Raw genomic sequence first — 20,644 nt, 5'->3', positions numbered from 1 at the left:
TCCCCTGTCCTCAAATCTGGATGATTTTGGGTATAACAAGTACCTTGTTAAAATTCTAGGGTATAGAGACTTAGGAAATATTCATAGATAGGCAGAACGGATGCACAGAGAGATCAAATAAATTGTCAAAGATATGAAACAAGTAAGTGGCAGAACTCAGGACTTCTAACTTCTAGTGCAGGTATTTGAGGCTAGAATACTATTGATAACAATTATAAAATTATTATTATAGTGTTATTGTTTAAAATTTGTTTATAATTATACCACTATAATTAATCATATAATTATGACAATATTATTAACAACAGTGAAAATAAGAGTAATGTTAATTATAGAAGCTACTATTTCTTGAGTGCTTACTCTTTACCAGATATTGTGTTATGGGCTTTATAAACATCATCTCACTGGAACCCCAAACAAATTTCTGAGGCTGGTAAGATCACACACAGTTTACACATGATAAAACAGGCTTGGTGGGATATATCACCTTGTTCAAGGTATATTACCAGTAAGTGGAATTGCCAGAATGTCAGCCTATTATCAATTTGTCTGTAAAGCTCACTCGTTAGCCGCAACACTATATAGCTCATATGTATATATAAAATGAAGATTAGAAAAATGATTTTAATAGAATTTAAAAGTGAATAAAAGGAAATCTTAAATTTAGTTTAATAATGCCACCAAGAAAAAGAATCAATTTATTTAAAGAAATCCTGGCTTAGGTCACGATCTCGCGGTCCGTGAGTTCGAGCCCCGCGTCGGGCTCTGGGCTGATGGCTCGGAGCCTGGAGCCTGTTTCCAATTCTGTGTCTCCCTCTCTCTCTGCCCCTCCCCCGTTCATGCTCTGTCTCTCTCTGTCCCAAAAATAAATAAAAAATGTTGAAAAAAAAAGAAATCCTGGCTTGATAAAAACTCACAAGAAATAGATATTGGAGGGCTGCCTGGGTGTCTCAGTTAGTTAAGTGCCCAACTCTTGATTTCAGCTCAGGTCATGATCTCATGGTTCATGAGATCAAGCCCCATGTCGGGCTCTGTAGTGACAGCATACAGCCTGCTTGGGATTCTCTCCCTCCCTCCCTCCCTCTGCCCCTTCCCCACTCATACTAAATAAATAAACTTAAAAAAAGAGAAATAGATATTGGAATAGCTTTGGTTGTCCACAAAGCTCAATAGTACAAAGACTTTGGTGCAGTTAAAGAACCATTTTCTACAGTGTTTTTTTTACAGTATTAGGAGAATACTGTCCACAGTAAGGGAAGTGAAGATCCTGAGTGTTGAGTTCAGTTATGGGCTTTCCAAAAGAAAACTACCAGAAAGGAAGAAGGAGAAACAAGAGAAGAAAGTGGCCATGTCATTCTGGAGATTAATAGATTCACGAGGAATCATGGCCACCATCTCCAACTCCCTGAAGGAGAGAGGAGGAGGAAGCAGGTTTTTCTTTCCTGTGTTGCCAGAGAAAGGATTCTAAGATCAGTCAGTGGGCTAGGAATTAGAGGAAGGCAGGTTTCAGCTCAGACTGAAGGTTTTCTAATTAAAGAAGGTATTCTAATGAAGGTAGGGTTTTCTAATTAAAAAGTTCTGTTACAATGAAATAGGTTACCTGTTCTTCAATAGAAATGTTTAAGCAGAGACTAGGACAACATTTAAAAGTGCTTTACTGGAGCTTACTATTCCTGTGATAACTAGGATGGGGTAGTAACTAGGTAGAACCATCCCACATTGACATTCTCTGTATTTTACTTTAAGGGGGTCATTTTGAGTGGGGTATAGCTCCTCCTTGTAAGTAGGAAGTTGGTGATCTCATCACATATGCTCTAAATGTCTTCCACTGGCAACTGGTTCTCATTTTCTCTCTCCCCAGGTGTCACCACTGTTCTCACCATGACCACCTTGAGTATCAGTGCCAGAAACTCCTTACCTAAAGTGGCATACGCGACGGCCATGGATTGGTTCATAGCCGTCTGTTATGCCTTTGTATTTTCTGCGCTGATTGAATTTGCCACTGTTAACTACTTCACCAAGCGGAGTTGGGCTTGGGAAGGCAAGAAGGTGCCAGAGGCCCTGGAGATGAAGGTGAGATAGAGCAAAGGTGGGGGCTGGGAAGCACTCCCTGAGAGAACTGTATTGGAACCAGGAGTGGGCAGCCTGCAGCCTTTGGGAACTGGCCAAGGCTGTGTGCTATTCACTGGGGTCATCAATCCAGTTCTCAACTGGAGTGTTTCTTGGCAATGTGGAGTGTTTGCTGGGGGTAAAAGAGGGTAGGTATCTTGGAGTGTTGACATCTTGTGGTGAGGGACCAATCTTAAGTATGATACTACTAAACTCAAGGGGAACACACTGTATTTATAAAGCCACTCAGAAAAGTGTACAATCTCCAGGGCCAACTCTGCTCCTCACTTTTCAGTATATTCTTATTATAGTCAAACTAAAGTGATCATTACTCCTTTTGTATGTTTGCTTATTTTTTTTTTACATTCTACCTATAATGTTCTTTTCTTTTTTTCCTGCCTGGGGAAGATCCATTCATTCTTCAAGATCCATATGAAATGCTATTTTCTCTATAGAATCTTTCTAAGAATCATCCAGATAGTTTTAGCTTTTATTGTGGTAGGGGAAGAGTGTTTCTATTATTAAAATCCTGTATTTGTGTTAGAGTTGTTTATCTGCCTCCTCACTAGACTGAATATCTTGAGGGCAGGGTCTTATCTGCATCATCTTTCTAACTAGCCAACATTCTTGCACAGCACCTGATTCATAATAAAAGCTGAATAAATGTTAGTTGGATTGGTGGAGAAATGGGAAGGAGGTAAAAAGAAAAAAAAACAATAAACCAACTATAGCTGATATGAATAAAACATAAATACTGTGAAATCAAGATTATTGTCCTTGGCTGCTTTAAAAGAGTTCAGATCTCTAGATCTAGATGAAGACTATCCAAAGATGCTAAAAAGAACTGGCAGATGTGGTCCCAGAACCATTCCAGTAATATGAAGAATCATGGAGAAGAGAAAAGATAATGAAGATTTTTCAAACTGGAGGAAAAGATATATTTCATAGAATACAGACTGGTGAGTTGGCAAAATTTTAGAATAGATTTTCACTATTTAGATAGAATTCATTAACTCCTTGCTGTAAATTATGAAGAAATAAGCGTATTTCTAGTAACTATATCCACTCTATCATAGGAAATTTTGGCTGGCTTTATTATTATACTTAGTCTAGTTGTTGCCTTTGTATCCTTAAAATATATTTATCCATCTAATAATTGATTTGTCATCTATGAACAGGATCTACTGACCCCTTACACACTTCAAGACATGAGAAAATTAGTATACTTGTTTTACCTCTGACCTTCTCTGTCAGTCCCTGTCATTTCTCAACTATTGTTTGTTATAATGCTATTTCTGCATTGTTAAAGTTTGTAGAATTTACATGCTTTTATGCAGTCATAATTCCTATAGTTTAGTCATAGTTCCACATTTAAATGGGCCATCTTCTCAAAATAGTCCTTTTATCCATTTTTCCATTCATTGCTTAGTTACCTCAAAGCTGTCACTAGAAGTTTTTTAAGAAGGGCTCATGGGAATCATATTTCCTACTATCTTGCATGTGTAAAATTATCTGTCAATTGTGTTTATACTTGAATTGTAGTTGGGATGTTGTACAATTCATGGGTCACATTCTCTCTCTGATGTCCATATAGACATTGATTGCTATGCTCAATTCTAGCACTGAATGTTGTTAGGAAGAAATTTAAGACAAGACTGAGAATCTCTTATGTAATAGAGGACTTGATTTTATGGCCTAGAAGTCCATACAAATGTATCTTTTATTTAAGAATTCCAATTACTTTACAAGGATATATCTTGATGTATCTGTATGATTTTTTTCTTAGGACAGCATGTGTTTTTTTTTCAAGTTATTTAAATTCCAGTTAGTTAAATACAGTGTAATATTAGTTTCAGGTGTAGAATTTAGTGATTCATCACTTACACACAAGACCCAGTGCTCATCACAAATGCCCTCTTTAATATCTATCAACCATTTAACTCACCCCCCTGCCCACTTCTCCAGTAATGATCAGTTTGTTCTCTATGATTAAGAGTCTGTTTCTTGGTTTGCCTCCCTTTCTCCCCACAATATTCATCTGATTTATTTATTAATTTCCACATGATTGAAATCATATGATATTTGTATTTCTCTGACTTATTTCATGTAGCATAATACTCTCTAGCTCCATCCACGTCATTGCAAATGGCAAGATTTTGTTCTTTTTTATGGCTAATATTCCATAGTGTGTGTGTGTGTGTGTGTGTGTGTGTGTGTGTGTGTAATATGCATACACCACACCTTTTTATCCATTCATCAGTTGATGGACATTTAGGTTCTTTCCATTATTTGGCTATTGTTGATAATGCTGCTATAAATAAAAGAATGCATGTATCCCTTCAAATCAGTATTTTTATATCCTTGGCATAAATACCTAGTAGTGCAATTGCTTGATCATAGGGTAGTTTTATTTTTAACTTTTTGAGGAACCATACTGTTTTCTAGAGCAGCTGCACCAGTTTGCATTCCCACCAACAGTGTAAGAGAGTTCCCTTTTCTCCACCACATCCCTGCCAACATCTGTTGTTTCCTGTGATGTTAATTTTAGCCATCTGACTGGTGTGAGGTGATATCTCATTGTAGTTTTGATTAGTATTTTCCTGATGATGAGTGATGTTGAGCATCTTTTCATGTGTCTTGGCCATCTGTTTGTCTTCTTTAGAAAAATGTCTATCCATGTCTTCTCTCAATTTTTTAACTGGATTATTTATTTTTGGGAAGTTGAATTTGATAAGTTCTTTATAGATTTTGTATAATAACCCATTATAATAAATGTCATTTGAAAATATCTTCTTCCATTCCATAGGTTGCCTTTTAGTTTTGTTGATTATTTCCTTTGCTGTGCAGAGCTGTTTATTTTGATGAAGTCTCAATAGTTTATTTTTGCTTTTGTCTCCATTGCCTCAGGAGACATATTTAGTAAGAAGTCGCTATAGCTGATGTCAAAGAGGTTACTGCCTGTGTTCTTCTCTAGGATTTTGATAGTTTCTCTTACACTTAAGTCTTTCATTCATTTTGAGTTTATTTTTGTGGATGGTATAAGAAAGTGATCCAGGTTTATTTTTCTGCATGTCACTGTCCAGTTTTGCCAACATCATTTGTTCAAGAGACTGTCTTTTTTTTTTCTATTAGATATTATTTCCTGCTTTGTCAAAGATTAGCTGACCATATAGTTCTGTGTTCATTTCTGGGTTTTATATTCTGTTCCACTGATCTATGTGTCTGTTTTTGTGTCAGTACCATACTCTTTTGATCACTATAGCTTTGTAATATTACTTGAAATCCATAATTGTGATGCTTCCAGCTTTGCTTTTCTTCTTCAAGATTTCTTTGGTTATTCAGGGTCTTTTGTGGTTCCATACATATTTTAGGATTGTTTTTTCTAGCCATGTGAAAAATTGTTGTGGTATTTACACAGGAATGGCATAAAATGTGTAGATTGCTTTGGGTAGTATGGACATTTCAACCGATCCATGAGCATGGAATGTTTTTCCATTTCTTTGTGTCAACTTCAATTTCTTCCATTAGTGTTTTATAGTTCTAAGAATACAGATCTTTTACCTCTTTGGTTAGGTTTCTTCCTAGGTGTCTTATGGTTTTCATGCAATTTTAAATGAGATTGATTCCTCAATTTCTTTCTCTTCTGCTTCATTATTGGTATATGGAAATGCAACAGATTTCTGTATGTTGATTTTGTATCCTATGACTTTACTGAATTGTGTATCAGTTCTAGCAATTTTTGGTGCAGTCCTTTGGATATTCTCTATAGGGTATTATGCTATCTGCAAGTAGTGAAAATTTCACTTCTTCCTTGCTGATTTGTATGCCTTTTATTTTTGTTTTTTGATTGCTAAGGCTAGGAATTCCAGTACTATATTTAATAACCATGGTGAGAGTGGACATCCATATCTTGTTCCTGACAATAGAGGAAAAGCTCTCAGTTTTTCCCCATTGACAATGATATTTGCTGTGGGTTTTTCATATATGTCCTTTATTATGTTCAGCTGTGTTCCCTCTATCCCAACTTTGTTGAGGGTTTTTATCGTGAATGGGTGTTGTACTTTGTCAAATGCTTTTTCTACATGTATTGAAAGGATCATATGGTTCTTATCCTTTCTTTTACTAATGTGGTGATTCACATTGACTGATTTGCAAATATTAAACCACCTTTGCAGGCCAGTAATAAATCCCACTTCATCGTGGTGAATGACTCTTTTAATGTAGTGTTGGAATTGATTTGCTAGTATTTTGTTGAGGATTTTTGTGTCTGTGTTCATCTGGGATATTGGCCTGTAGTTCTCTTTTTTAGTGGTGCCTGGTTTTGGAATTACAGTAATGTTGGCCTCATAGAATGAATTCCTTCCATTTCTGTTTTTTTGAATAGTTTGAGAAGAAGCCTGTAGATTAACAACTATCTTTATGAAAATTTCCTAAAGGTTTCCTAAAACATATCTTTGTTCTGTTCTCTTCCTAGAAGCACAAATTATATATACATATCATAGAGCTCTGTCTTCCTTATTTTTCTCTAAGAACTTTTAACTGATTTTCCACTTCACTACACTCATTCTTCTCAAGCCTTTCTTCCATGTCTCTGACCATTCAAGGTGTCTATTCACCTTGATTTTGGGGATAGTATTTTTTCCCCTTAAATTAATATTATGATCTTTGTTGATTTATTTTTATATGGTTATGTTTGCTTTGTATGTTGTTCCAAAATCCTTTATTGGTCATTTCACCTCTCCCTCTTTTTGTAACATATTTTGTATTAGTACCATATTAGCTAGCTTTCAATTATTACTTGAAGTTGCATTGGGGGAATTCTTTACTAGCCCTGCTGTGTGTGAGAGTATTATTTTGGGAAGGGACTGAGAGAGTGAGTAGGACAGTACTGAGTAGTTGACACTAATTTGAGCATCATCTGTTATATAGGAAAGCCCTCTGTGTATGGTGCAGAGGTGTATGTGTGTAATATTCCTTAATTTTTCTACTCTCTACCTCCTCTGCCACTATATGTGGTCAAACAATGTTTCAGGATTTTCTCACTACCAGCCTAAAAATTGATCTTGTTTCCAAATGGGAGTCATTTGTTTCCTCACTCAGGTCATGCCACTCACTTTTTTTTTTTCAACGTTTATTTATTTTTGGGACAGAGAGAGACAGAGCATGAACGGGGGAGGGACAGAGAGAGAGGGAGACACAGAATCGGAAAGAGGCTCCAGGCTCTGAGCCATCAGCCCAGAGCCTGACGCAGGGCTCGAACTCACGGACCGTGAGATCGTGACCTGGCTGAAGTCGGACGCTTAACCGACTGCGCCACCCAGGCGCCCCTGCCACTCACTTTTTAGGACTCTATTCTTGACCTGAAATCCAGAACAGCAGGCATCTTCAATGTTGTCTTTACCCTGATCCAATTTTTACTGCATTTGAGAGCCCTTACTTTTTTGGATCAGGTTAAAAATGCTTTCACATTTCATCAAAACTGGAGTTTGTGTTTCTGTTTCTCATTTTCCTAATAGTATTTGCTTGGTTCCAGAGAGAGGAAGGAAGAAAAGATGTCCTTACTCTGACATATTAAACTAAAAGTTCCCTAGAATATATTATTAAACATGTTTTAAGAGAAATTAGCACTAATAACTGATATCCAGCCTGAATTCACTAAGAAGAAATTATGCAAAACTAACCTTAAGAAATTTTACAAAAATTTACTAGACTGGTAGATCAGGAAATATCACAGACTTTATTTATCAAGACATCTAAATTATTTTTTAAATGCCTTCATAAAGAAGAAATAGCAGTTGAAAAAATAGTACAATTAAGCTTATGTCACTGATGGACTACTTGGAGTCAAATAGAATTGACTGATGGATAGATTTCAGCTTGAATGGACGTCCCTGTGATAATCCACAGGGGTTCATCTTTGAACCTTTCCTTTTAAATTTTGTCCTTAATGCTTCAAGTTTGTAAGCAAGCATTCATGACTATTGGGGAGTATCTTCTGATTTATGAATCAAATAGAATTTCTTGTTTTGCAAGAGAGGGAGGAAGAGAGAAAGAGAGAGCCAGTGAGTGAGGGAAGAGGGAGAGAGAATTTTAAGCAGGATACATGCCCAGTGTGGACCCCAACATGGGGCTTGATCTCACAACAGTGAGATCATGACCTAGCCAAAATTAAGAGTCTGACACTTAACAGACTATGCCACCCAGGTGCCCTAAAGATAATTTCTGAAGTTTGAGAGAACAGGCTGAAATCAAGAGATAAACATTAGCTGAATCAAACAAATTCTTACACATAGACACACAAAAAACCCATTAGTTCTTAATAAGAAAGCTTAATAATTGCACATTATAAATAAGATGATGGGATATAGGGAATAAAATTTAATGTAAGTCTTCTATGTGGTGTAACTATCAAAAAGCCAAATTTGATTTGAGTCTGAGTTAAGAATTACCCAGAACAAGTAAGATAATAAGCCCTTTTTCTTCTATACTGGTTTGGCCATGTTTAAAGTATACTGTTCCAGTTTGGTTCTGTTCCAGTTTGGTTTCTATAATGGAGAAAGGGTACATAGCTCAAGGGGATGATGATTGCTAATTTCAGATATCTGAAAGGCTGTCATGTATGTCTTGTGAAAAAAATGTGGTAGACTTTTTTTTTTAATGGCCAGGAAGAAGTACAGGGTTGTTTTGAAGGCAGAGAGAGAACTAGAATAGATTAGTAAGAGACTGGATGTCAAAAATGATGACCATTTCTCCAATTCCAAGGAGTGCTGAAAATGAAAAAAAGAACAAAAAGAATCATCTAAAACTCTTCTGCAAATATGGTGATGAAATCTTTCCTTAGTCCCCTTCCATGGTCAATCCATTTAAGTTATCTAAAAGAAAGCAATTAAGAGATTTGGGGGGAAAATCCTATGGAACACATCAAAATGAATCTCTAATGTGAGGGTACTATACTTTGTCTATACTGCTACAATGTGAGGGAACTAATGGTTGGAACCACTGACCCACAGGAGGAATGAAGTGCATTAAAAATAAAAATATTGGAATCTAATTATATCTTAGTTTAGTTTTTTTCCTCCTTTAGAGAGACATATTAAACCTTATTTGCTTCATAAAGCTAGAATGGATTTAAAAACAATATACATGATTTAAAAATTTATTTTTTATTTGTACTATGATTAAGGATAAGATAAAATGGGAGGGGGTATATTATAAAGGAAATGAAAAGAAGGAATAGGTGGAAACAAAACTTCACTTACAAATGAAGACAAATGACTACCTTATAATTGCATTCTGAAAAATAGATTAACTGGATTTCTAAGGATCAACCACATGTATTTATCACTGCTTTCATTTACAATCCCACTAAGATGAGATTAAATAAATAAAATATGTATAAATAAGCACCAGGAGAACTGGAGAAGGGATTTTAGTCAGACAAGAAATTTTAATATATTTTTTAAAAGAATGAATGTGGAAAGAGAGAATAAGAGTTAATCTATCAAGCTGAAGTAAGATATAACACTTAGAGAAACTCAGTATTTGAGGTGCATGGTATAGCAGAGAATAAAGAAACTATGGAGATTGGTTATAAGTCTGTGTACAGAGTAGTCAAGACCTTAGAGCCTGCCCAACATGTGAAATGTTTGCAGTCAAATGTATACTTTCCAGAAGAACATCAGAAGTTTCTAAAGAAGTTGAATGTCTCCAGAATAACGACCTTTACATACTGACATTTTGAAGTACTCCATAAAAAATTACCTGCTTTCTACTCATCTCCTTAAGTCATCAACCAGTCAACAAGCTCAGCTCAGATACACTGAGCATACAGGCATCTTTTATGTTGCCAAATAATATTGGCATACTAAGGATTACCAAAGTGATGTCTGCTGGGGCAACAGGGTGGCTCAGTTGGTTAAGTGTCCAACTTTGGCTCAGGTCATAATCTTGCAGTTTGTGAGTTTGAACCCTCATCAGGCTGTCTGCTGTCAGCACAGAGCCCACTTTGGATCCTCTGTGCCCACCCACCCCCCGGCTGCGCCTTCCCCACTCCTACTCTTTATTTCTCTCTCTCTCAAAAATAAACATTTAAAATTTTTAAAAAAGGGCATGTGAGTGGCTCAGTTGGTTAAGCGTCCAATTCTAGATTTCGGTTCAGGCTATGATCTCACAATTCGTGAGTTCAGGCCTCGTGTCAGGCTCTGTGCTGACAATGTGGAGCCTGCTTGGGATTCTCTCTCTCCCTCCCTTTCTGCCCCTCTCACTCTTTCTCTCTTTCTCTCAAAATAAATAAACGTTAAAAAATAAAAAATAAACCAAAGTGATGTTTGCAATGTGAAAGAGAAGAGCAAAGATTTTTTAAAAAACTCATCTCGGAAGGAACAGGGATAATTTAGGGAACTAAGACAATTCTAACTTTTATAGTGGTAATTATATTCATAAAACAATGGGATGCTAATATAAAAGGAAATATAGAATAAGGAAGAGCTCTTAAAATTAAAACGAAGTACCAAAATAAAAATTTCAGTAGAGATATGGGAAAATAAACTGAGGAAAATCTCCCTACAAGTAGGGCAAAATGGAAAAAAAGATGAGAATGTAAAAGAAAGGTAAGAGACTTAAGAATGTATCCAAGAAGTCCATCCAACTCAGAAGCTGCTATGTGAGTGAACAGAGAAAAGGGAATAAAGGAAATTAACAAAGAACTAATACATTTTTACAAATGGAAATACGTAAGTCTCCAGATTAAAAGTAACTTCATAGGCCCACATAGAGACACATCATAATGAAATTTCAGACAACCAGAGATAAAGTGATAGTCTAAAATGTTTCTATATCATAGGATAGGTCTATTTTTAATTTTTGAGAAACCTCCACACCGTTTTCCAGAGCGGCTGCACCAATTTGCATTCCCACCAACAGTGCAAGAGGGTTCCCGTCTCTCCACATCCTCTCCAGCATCTATAGTCTCCTGATTTGTTCCTTTTGGCCACTCTGACTGGCGTGAGGTGATATCTGAGTGTGGTTTTGATTTGTATTTCCCTGATAAGGAGTGACGTTGAACATCTTTTCATGTGCCTGTTGGCCATCCGGATGTCTTCTTTAGAGAAGTGTCTATTCATGTTTTCTGCCCATTTCTTCACTGGGTTATTTGCTTTTCGGGTATGGAGTTTGGTGAGCTCTTTATAGATTTTGGATACTAGCCCTTTGTCCGATATGTCATTTGCAAATATCTTTTCCCATTCCGTTGGTTGCCTTTTAGTTTTGTTGGTTGTTTCCTTTGCTGTGCAGAAGCTTTTTATCTTCATAAGGTCCCAGTAATTCACTTTTGCTTTTAATTCTCTTGCCTTTGGGGATGTGTCAAGTAAGAAATTGCTGCGGCTGAGGTCAGAGAGGTTTTTCCCTGCTTTCTCTTCTAGGGTTTTGATGGTTTCCTGTCTCATATTCAGGTCCTTTATCCATTTTGAGTTTTTTTTTTTTTTTTTTTTAATTTTTTTTTTCAACGTTTTTTATTTATTTTTGGGACAGAGAGAGACAAAGCATGAACGGGGCAGGGGCAGAGAGAGAGGGAGACACAGAATCGGAAACAGGCTCCAGGCTCCGAGCCATCAGCCCAGAGCCTGACGCGGGGCTCGAACTCATGGACCGCGAGATCGTGACCTGGCTGAAGTCGGACGCTTAACCGACTGCGCCACCCAGGCGCCCCTTGAGTTTGTTTTTGTGAATGGTGTAAGAAAGTGGTCTAGTTTCATCCTTCTGCATGCTGCTGTCCAGTTCTCCCAGCACCATTTGTTAAAGAGACTGTCTTTTTTCCATTGGATATTCTTTCCTGCTTTGTCAAAGATGAGTTGGCCATACGTTTGTGGGTCTAGTTCTGGGGTTGCTATTCTATTCCATTGGTCTATGTGTCTGTTTTGGTGCCAATACCATGCTGTCTTGATGATTACAGCTTTGTAGTAGAGGCTAAAGTCTGGGACTGTGATGCCTCCTGTTTTGGTTTTCTTCTTCAATATTACCTTGGCTATTTGGGGTCTTTTGTGGTTCCATACAAATTTTAGGATTGCTTGTTATAGCATGGGGAGGGGAAGGAAAAAAATGGTTAGAGAGGGAGGGAGCCAAAACATAAGAGACTCCTAAAAACTGAGAACAAATTGAGGGTTTATGGGGGGTGGGAGGGAGGGGTGTGTGGGTGATGGGTATTGATGAGGGCACCTGTTGGGATGAGCACTGGGTGTTGTATGGAAACCAATTTGACAATAAATCTCATATTAAAAATAAATAAATAAAATGATTCTAGAATGTTTTTTGCAAAGAAATTGTTAACAGAATGGCATCAGAATTCTGAAGTATACTGTATGGTGGAAGACAGCAGAGTAGTAAATCTCATAAATATGAGGGACAGATGACTTTCAACCTAGAATCCTATGCCTAGCCAAAGTATCAATTAAATGGAAAGGTACAGTAGTATTTTCAGACTTCTAAGATCTCAGAAATGTCACTTCCCATACACTCCACCTTAGGAAGACATAGGAGGATATGTTCTATTAAAACAAAAGAGGGTGCCTGGTTGGCTCAGTTAGTTAAGTGTCCCACTCTTGATTTTGGCTCAGGTCATGACTTCACAGTTGTGAGATTGAGCCCTGCATTGTGCTCCATGCTGGGCATGGAGCCTGCTTGAGATTCTTCCTTTCTCTCTCACCCCACCCTCTCCCTCTGCCCCTCCCCCACTCTTGCATTCTCTCTCTCTCTCTCTCTCTCTCTCACCAAAACCAAAACGAAAACAAAGCAAAACAAAATAGAACAGTAAAACATAAAATAGAAGGACATTGAATCCAGAAAAGAGAGTATCCAACATAGGAGATAAGTGAACAGAAGTCCTAAAATGAAAGCTATGATGCAGCAAGAAGCAAACCTGGAGAGGGATTAGTCCAGTTTGGGCAGGATGCTAGATGTATTTATATAGTAATTTGTAATGATGTTACCACTGGTTATTAATTGAACTAAAATATTGTTATATTTGTATTAGAGGATGGAGGAAGTGTTGCATGAATGAATTAAATTTCTATCATGAAAAGATTGGCTATGTATAAAACTAATAGCAGCATAAGCATATTATTTAGAAATTTAGAAATATCAGTTAAGAGAATTAAAAATAATTAAGACTTGCTTTAGGTAAGGGTTTTTGGTTTTCATTATTAGCCTTTAAGTTCTTTTTTTTAAAATAAAAAACTATGTACATTACTTCCATTAAACTCTTGAAAATTAAAGATAAAAGCAAATAAAATTAAGAAATAAGCCTCGACATTTAAAAAGATTATTATTCTTAGAACTGCTTTTAAAATATTCATAAATTCTTACCTAAGTTTTGAAAATACAGTAATTCTTATCCTGTTTTTATTTTCAAATAAGGATATTTGAATGCTCTAGAATAATATTTCACATTAGAAAAAATACTCAACTTCAATTCATATCTTGGAAAAGTTTAGTTTTTTATTATTATTGCCTTAAAAATTTTTGTAATGTTTTATTTTTTTTATAGTTTTGACTAAGACACCAGAATACTTTTTTGAGAAAAAGATTTTCTTAACAAAGCAGAATATAAGAGCTAAATATCTCTATAAAAAATCTACCTAGATTGGGGCACCTGGGTGGCGCAGTTGGTTAAGCGTCCGACTTCAGCCAGGTCACGATCTCGCGGTCCGTGAGTTCGAGCCCCGCGTCAGGCTCTGGGCTGATGGCTCGGAGCCTGGAGCCTGTTTCCGATTCTGTGTCTCCCTCTCTCTCTGCCCCTCCCCCGTTCATGCTCTGTCTCTCTCTGTCCCAAAAATAAATTTAAAAAAACGTTGAAAAAAAAATTAAAAAAAAATCTACCTAGATTCATATTTTACATTACATAAAAACTTTAATTTTTTTATTTAATTTTATTTTTTTTAATTTATATCCAAATTAGCATATAGTGCAACAATGATTTCAGGAATAGATTCCTTAATGTCCCTTACCCATTTATCCCATCCCCTCCCACAACTCCTCCAGTAACCCTCTGTTCTTCATATTTAAGGGTCTCTTATGTGTTGTCCCCCTCCATGTTTTTATATTATTTTTGCTTCCCTTCCCTTATGTTCATCTGTTTTGTCTCTTGAAGTCCTCATATGAGTGAAGTCATGATATTTGTCTTTCTCTGGCTAATTTTACTTAGCATGCATGTTGTTGCACATGACAAGATTTAATTATTATGGGTGAGTAATGTTCCATTGAATATGTATGCCATTTTTTCTTTATCCATCTTAGGCTACTTCCATATCTTAGATATTGTAAATAATGCTGTAATAAACATAGGGGTCTATGTATCCCTTCAAATTAGTGTTTTCATTGATTTTAGGTAAATACCCAGTAGTGGGATTACTGGATCATATGGTATTTCTAATTTTTTGAGCCACCTCCATACTGTTTTCCATAGTTTTGCATCCATTTACATTCCTACCAACACTGTATCCAGCTTCCCTTTTCTCCACATTCTCACCAACATTTTACTTTTTTGTCTTTTTGATAATAGCCAATCTGAGCAATGTAAGGTGATCTCTCATTGTAATTTTGATTTTCATTTCCCTGATGATTAGTGATGTTGAGCATCTTTTCATATGTCTATTGACCATCTGTATGTTTTCAAGTCCTCTGCCAATTTTTAATTAGGTTGGTTTTTATATTAAGTTGAATAACTTTTTTATATATTTTGGATATTAACTCCTTAGTGGATGTATGATTTGCAAATATCTTCTCCCATTTAATATGTAGTCTTTTCATTTTGTTGATGGTCTCCTTTGCTGTGCAGAAGCTTTTTAGTTGGATGTAATTTCATTTGTTCATTTTAGTTTTTGTTGCCCTTTACTGAGGAGATTTGTCCAAAGAATCATTGCTAAGCCTGATGACAAATAGCTTACTGCCTGTGTTTTCTTCTATAAGTTTTATGTTTTCAGGTCTTCCACTCAGTTCTTTAATGCATTTTGAGTTTATTTTTGTATATTGTATGAGATAGTGATCCAGTTTGGTTTTTTGCATGTAGCAGTCCAGTTTTCCAATCACCATTTATTGAAGAGACTGCCTTTCCCCCAGTGTATATTCTTACCTCCTTTGGTCATAGATTGACTATATATTCATAGGTCTATTTCTGAACCCCCTATTCTATTCTATTAAAATATGTGTCTATTTTCATGCCAGTACCATGCCATTTTTATTACTATAGCTTTGTAGTATAGTTTGAAATCAGGGAGCATGATACCTCCAGCTTTGTTCCACCTTCTCAACATTGCTTAACTATTCAGGGTATTTTGGTGGTTCCATACAAATTTTATAATGTTTTGTTCTGTGAAAATGCCATTGTGGTTTTGATGGGGATCGCATTGAATCTGTAGATTGTTTTGGGGTAATATGGACATTTTAAAAATGTTAATTCTCCCAATCCATGAACACACTATATTTTTCCATTTGTTTGTGTTGTCTTCAATTTCTTTAATCAATGTCATAAACCTCCCTTGCTTGGTTAAATTTACTCCTAGGTATTTTATTGTTTTTATGCAACTGTGAATGAAATTGTTTTCTTAATTTCTCTGTTAGTTCATTATTACTGTCTAGAAATGCAACTGATTTCCATATGTTAATTTTGTATCCTGCAACTTTACTAAATTTATTAGTTCTATTAGTTTTTTTAGTGGAGTCTTTATGGTTTTCTATATATAGAATTATATCTGCAAATTATGACAGTTTTATTTCTTTTCTAAGTGGTATGCATTTTATTTCTTTTATGTTCTGGCTAGGACCTGTAATACTATGTTGAATAAAAATTATGAGAGTGGACATCCTTTTCTTCTTCATGATCTTAGAGAAAAAGCTTTCAGGTTTTTACCTTTGAGTATGTTAGCTATGGGCTTGTCATATATAGTCTTTATTATGTTGAGGAACACTTCTATACTCACTTTGCTGAGTTTTTATCATAAATGGATGTTGAATGTTGTTAAATGCTTTCCTTTGTTTTGTTATTGTGGTGTATCATGTTCACTGATTTGTGGACCTACTTGATCATGGTATATAAACCTTTTATTTAACATATTGTTGAATTTGGTTTGCTAATATTTTGTTGAGGATTTTGGCATGTATGTTCATCAGGGATCTTGGGCTGTAATGTGTGTGTGTGTGTGTGTGTGTGTGTGTGTGTGGTGTCTTTATCTGGTTGTGGTAGCAGGGTAATTCTGGCCTCATAAAATGAGTTTATAAATGTTCCCTCTTCAATTTTTTAAAATAATTTGAGAAGGATAGGTCCTAACTCTTCTTTAAATGTTTGGTAGAATTCACTCATGAAGCCATCTGGTCTTGGACTTTTCTTGTCACTTTTCTGATTTGTCTTTGAATCCCTTATAGTATATATGCTATTACTTTGCCCCACTTATGAAAAGTAGGGTTCAGGAAATTTGGATATATGTTAGGTGGTGGATACAGAGGCATTGGACTATATCTGTATATATTCTGAGGTCCTGGCTGGGTATCAAGTACATTCAGCACTCCAACCCTATAGTTGGCACTTCTCAAAACCCGCATGAGGTGGCTTTCTAAAAGAAAGGGTATTCTGGGAGTAATACTGCTTGGGGGAATTTGGAGGAGTCAATTTCAGTTTGGTGGTATGGGAATTACTCCCAGCTAAACTATAGAGATATGTTCTCTATATAGGAGAGGTCAAGACTAAGGAGGTACAAACTGGAAGTCACATTGAGAATCTTCAATGGGAGGGGGTCATCTTTTTATTCAGTAAGCATCTATCACATGCCTAAACCAGGCACTGGGCTAGGAAGGAATAAAATCACAACTTGGTCAAAATTAAGTCAGTCTAGTTTGTATCTATCAAATCAAAAACTAGATACAGAAATGGAAAAATATTAACCATTAATCTCTGTCTCCTGCTTCTGTCTCCTTGACACTACAACTTTTGCTTTGATTTCCTTCTTTGACAATTTAGGTAAAAATTAGAATGGCTGATTAAAATGTGCCATGTTGGAAAGGGCAAGAGGAATTAGAAGGTAATTTTCCTTTATTCCTTTAGAAATCTGAGATTAAATCAACTGCTGCTTCTTCTCACCTATAGAACACAAAGTGCTTATGGAGCTACAGAAAGTATTTGCTGTTTGGAATGATTGTTTCAGAGATTTGGTTATAACCAGCTTATATGTGACTAAATTAAATAACATGTGAAAGCTTATAGCAAAGTCAGGATAGTGGGGTTTTTTCTTTCCTGTTTTTTTCTACCCACAAAAAAGAGATTACTAAGCAAATTAATAAGGAAAACAAAGTGCTCTTTTATTTAATAGCAGAGGCATTTAGCAGCAGGCCTCTATTTGCACAATGAAGTTGCTAATTATAAATGAGTCCCATGTAGTATTTAAGGAATTTACAAGGCTCTTAGAAGCCTTAGAGTTCTGTGCTCCTTCCACTTACAGCATTGTGGCTGCAATTCTCAAAGAGAAAGAAGAGTATTGCTTTATAAAAGTCCTATTAGTGAGACTGTTCATTTACTTAAACCAACACTCTTTCATTTGCCCCACTCCCCCTCTCTCATTTAAAACCCTAAAGTCAGGATGGGAAGTCAGGAGGGCATGGCATACAAGGCCTTTGTCATGTACACTGTGATCCAGCTATAGCAGACTTCTTGTCATCCCTCAAGCAAGCAGTGCCCTTGACCTGTGCTGCATCTTCAACTGGCGAGTTCCTGCTCATCTTCTGTGACACAGATCACAAACCTCATTATCTTCTCTGAGCCACCTTTTCCAATACCTGTAGGTACTTTGCCCCTCACTTTACTGAATTCCAATCATAGTTTGCTCATATCTATTAGAACACTGATCACATTATATGGCACTCATGTGTTCCTACAGCCCTCTCCCCCACTGTACTGTAAACCTCTGGACAACAGGGACAGAAATGGACTCATCTTTTAACCCTCCCACCTATCCCTAAATGCCTAGCATAGTTTCTGGCCCAGTAGGTATTCAGTAAGTATTTGGCAAAGTTACTAGGATCAGGAAAGTAAATGGCAGTATGGTCTAAACGGAAAAAAAAAAGATCAAAATGGTGTAAAGAAAAGAAAAGAAAGATATTAGGATAAAGCGGTCAGTAAAAGACTGGGAGTAGAAAAACCCTGGAAAGAAACAAGTAGGAAGGAGAGGAGTAAAGTAAAATACACATGCTAGGAAGAAAATAACATTGAGAAAGGGAACAATGTGAGGTGTGTGAAATTAAGGTAATGCAAGTAGTTGTCACTTTTCCTTAGAAACAAAAAGGGATGGAAAGAAGAAAAGGCCAGACTACAGAGAGAGGCAGCAAACACTGTAGACTATGCACTGTCACTGCCTTTGGCTTCCCCTTCATCAGCCTCTCTCTTCTGATCTAGATCTGAGCTCTGTTTTTTTCTACATGAAGGTCCATGTGTACACAAATTATATAGTTAGGAACAAATGGGCGCATATGTGCATGTTTGTTTCCCTTTTTTTTTTAATTCTAAAAAAAAATTACAAAAGGCAGTGTCGTGGCAAGACTCTGGCTCTTCCTGCCTTTGCTGTATCAGAGGGAAATATTTGCATAGCTCCCTGAGGAGGTCTTGGCCCCTGCCTACAGCCATGAGAGAGTAGAAAACTCTGGGGTGCTCCCTAGCTTGAACACATTTACAGTGCATGAAGGGTGAGATACTGTTGTAATGATGCATGTAAACATGCCATAGTATTTGTTGTGTCTTTAAGATGAAATGACTTTCAGACTCATATAGCTCTCTTCCTCACAGGGGATGTGCCACTTGATGGTTGAAGCCTTTTGGAGTTATTTCTCGGGTAACCAAAAAGTGCCTCGCACCTATAGAAAGCAGCACAGTACAGCTCTGGATTAAAGTCAGGAGCCGAGGTGGCTAGTGTGGGCTCTGCTACTCAGTCTGAGGCTGAGTTTTATCATCTGTCAAATGGGAGTAATCTCACCTATCTACTTGTTAGGGTTACTGTGAGGATCAAATCCCATGATTATATAAGATCCTACATGTGACCAATATTTCACAGTTTTCCAGTGATTCTTAGCACCATTCTTTCATCTGATCCTCTCAACAACCCTGCCAAATATTTTGATTTTCATTTTACAGATGAAGAGACTAAAACTCAAAGATAAGTGACTTGGCCAAAGCCACATAACTAGTAAACCAGGATGATGCAAGTTTTCTGTTTTCAAATTCATCTTCAATTATCCTTAGATACAAACCTGGCTACTCAGTGCTATTGGCTTCCTAGCCCCTGTTTCTTAACTTCCCTCATGGTTCCTCCTCCCTAAAGCCTCTGAAGATGATCTGTGTAATGAATTAATTAGCTTTTGTTTTATCCCCCCTTCTCCCTACTTTTTCTGACTCCTAGAAGAAAACACCAGCAGCCCCAACAAAGAAAACCAGCACCACCTTCAACATCGTGGGAACCACCTATCCCATCAACCTGGCCAAGGACACTGAGTTCTCCACCATCTCCAAGGGCGCTGCTCCCAGTGCCTCCTCAACCCCGACAATTATTGCTTCACCCAAGACCACCTACGTGCAGGACATCCCAACTGAGACCAAGACCTACAACAGTGTCAGCAAGGTTGACAAAATTTCCCGCATCATCTTTCCTGTGCTCTTTGCCATTTTTAATCTAGTCTATTGGGCCACCTATGTCAACAGGGAGTCAGCTATCAAGGGCATGATCCGCAAACAATAGATAGTGGTGATGCAGCAACCAGAGCACTGTATACCCTAGGAAGCATCCAGGCACCCGAACCCCAGGGCTCCCTTTTCTGTGTTTCAGGACTCTTCTTTTTAACTCTCTACCAAACTGTGACTCTCTCAATTCATATTTATGAGTCTCAATGAAAAAATAATAACAGAAAAATTACTTGCCCCTTTGACATTGCTGAGTATACCCTCATCAGAGCCAAACACTGCCATTTGTTCAGTTGCTCACCTTAGTCTGCCAGTCTCCCCCAGCTGAGGGCACTGCATGTATTTTATTGCACTCTGCCCACTGCAGAAAGAACAGTAGACTCTATTACCTGTAGTGGGAGCCTTGGCTATTTGCGTGGTCCAGACCAAAGAAGATTGTTGACTGGTCCAGATCATATGATTCTAACTCCTGAGGGAGCCAGACTATCCCATGTGGCCCTGGTCTGCCACTTCCCTTGCCTACACCACGGCCCACTAGGTATAAGTACTGATAGCAAAGGCAGGAGCCAGTGCTAACCTCTAAACATGGCTCCAGCCTTTTTATTGGCTTGGAGGTTAGTGGGGACAGTTGAGGCTTACCACTGTTAATGATAGATAGCCAAAACAGAATCAACTAGGCCAGCCTGGTCTAAAGATGGCTGATGCCCTGCCAGTTTCAGCCCCTCAGGAAAATAGTACCCTCTTTGGTATATCTCTCCTTTGAGAAAGCTCTCTTAAGTTCTTTGACCCTCCCCCACACCTTTGTAGCCAGCTGGACACTACTTAGTT

The 20,644-nt window shown here is 37.2% G+C and overlaps 1 protein-coding gene across 3 annotated transcripts in view; it reads left to right on the top strand.

The window, feature by feature from the left end:
- Positions 1–20,365, top strand: part of GABRA3 (gamma-aminobutyric acid type A receptor subunit alpha3) — a 307,132-nt gene extending 286,767 nt beyond the window's left edge. For all 3 annotated transcript variants that reach the window (XM_058712480.1, XM_058712478.1, XM_058712477.1), the window contains 2 exons: positions 1,862–2,073; positions 19,539–20,365. In XM_058712480.1, the coding sequence (XP_058568463.1) occupies positions 1,862–2,073; positions 19,539–19,874 (548 nt within the window). In that variant the 3' untranslated portion in view covers positions 19,875–20,365. The remainder of the gene's footprint in view (positions 1–1,861; positions 2,074–19,538) is intronic.
- The last annotated feature ends 279 nt before the right edge of the window (positions 20,366–20,644 follow it).

Source organism: Neofelis nebulosa, chromosome X (assembly GCF_028018385.1).
Source record: "Neofelis nebulosa isolate mNeoNeb1 chromosome X, mNeoNeb1.pri, whole genome shotgun sequence".
Taxonomy (NCBI): Eukaryota; Metazoa; Chordata; class Mammalia; order Carnivora; family Felidae; genus Neofelis; species Neofelis nebulosa.
This window is presented reverse-complemented; position numbering and strand designations above follow the sequence as displayed.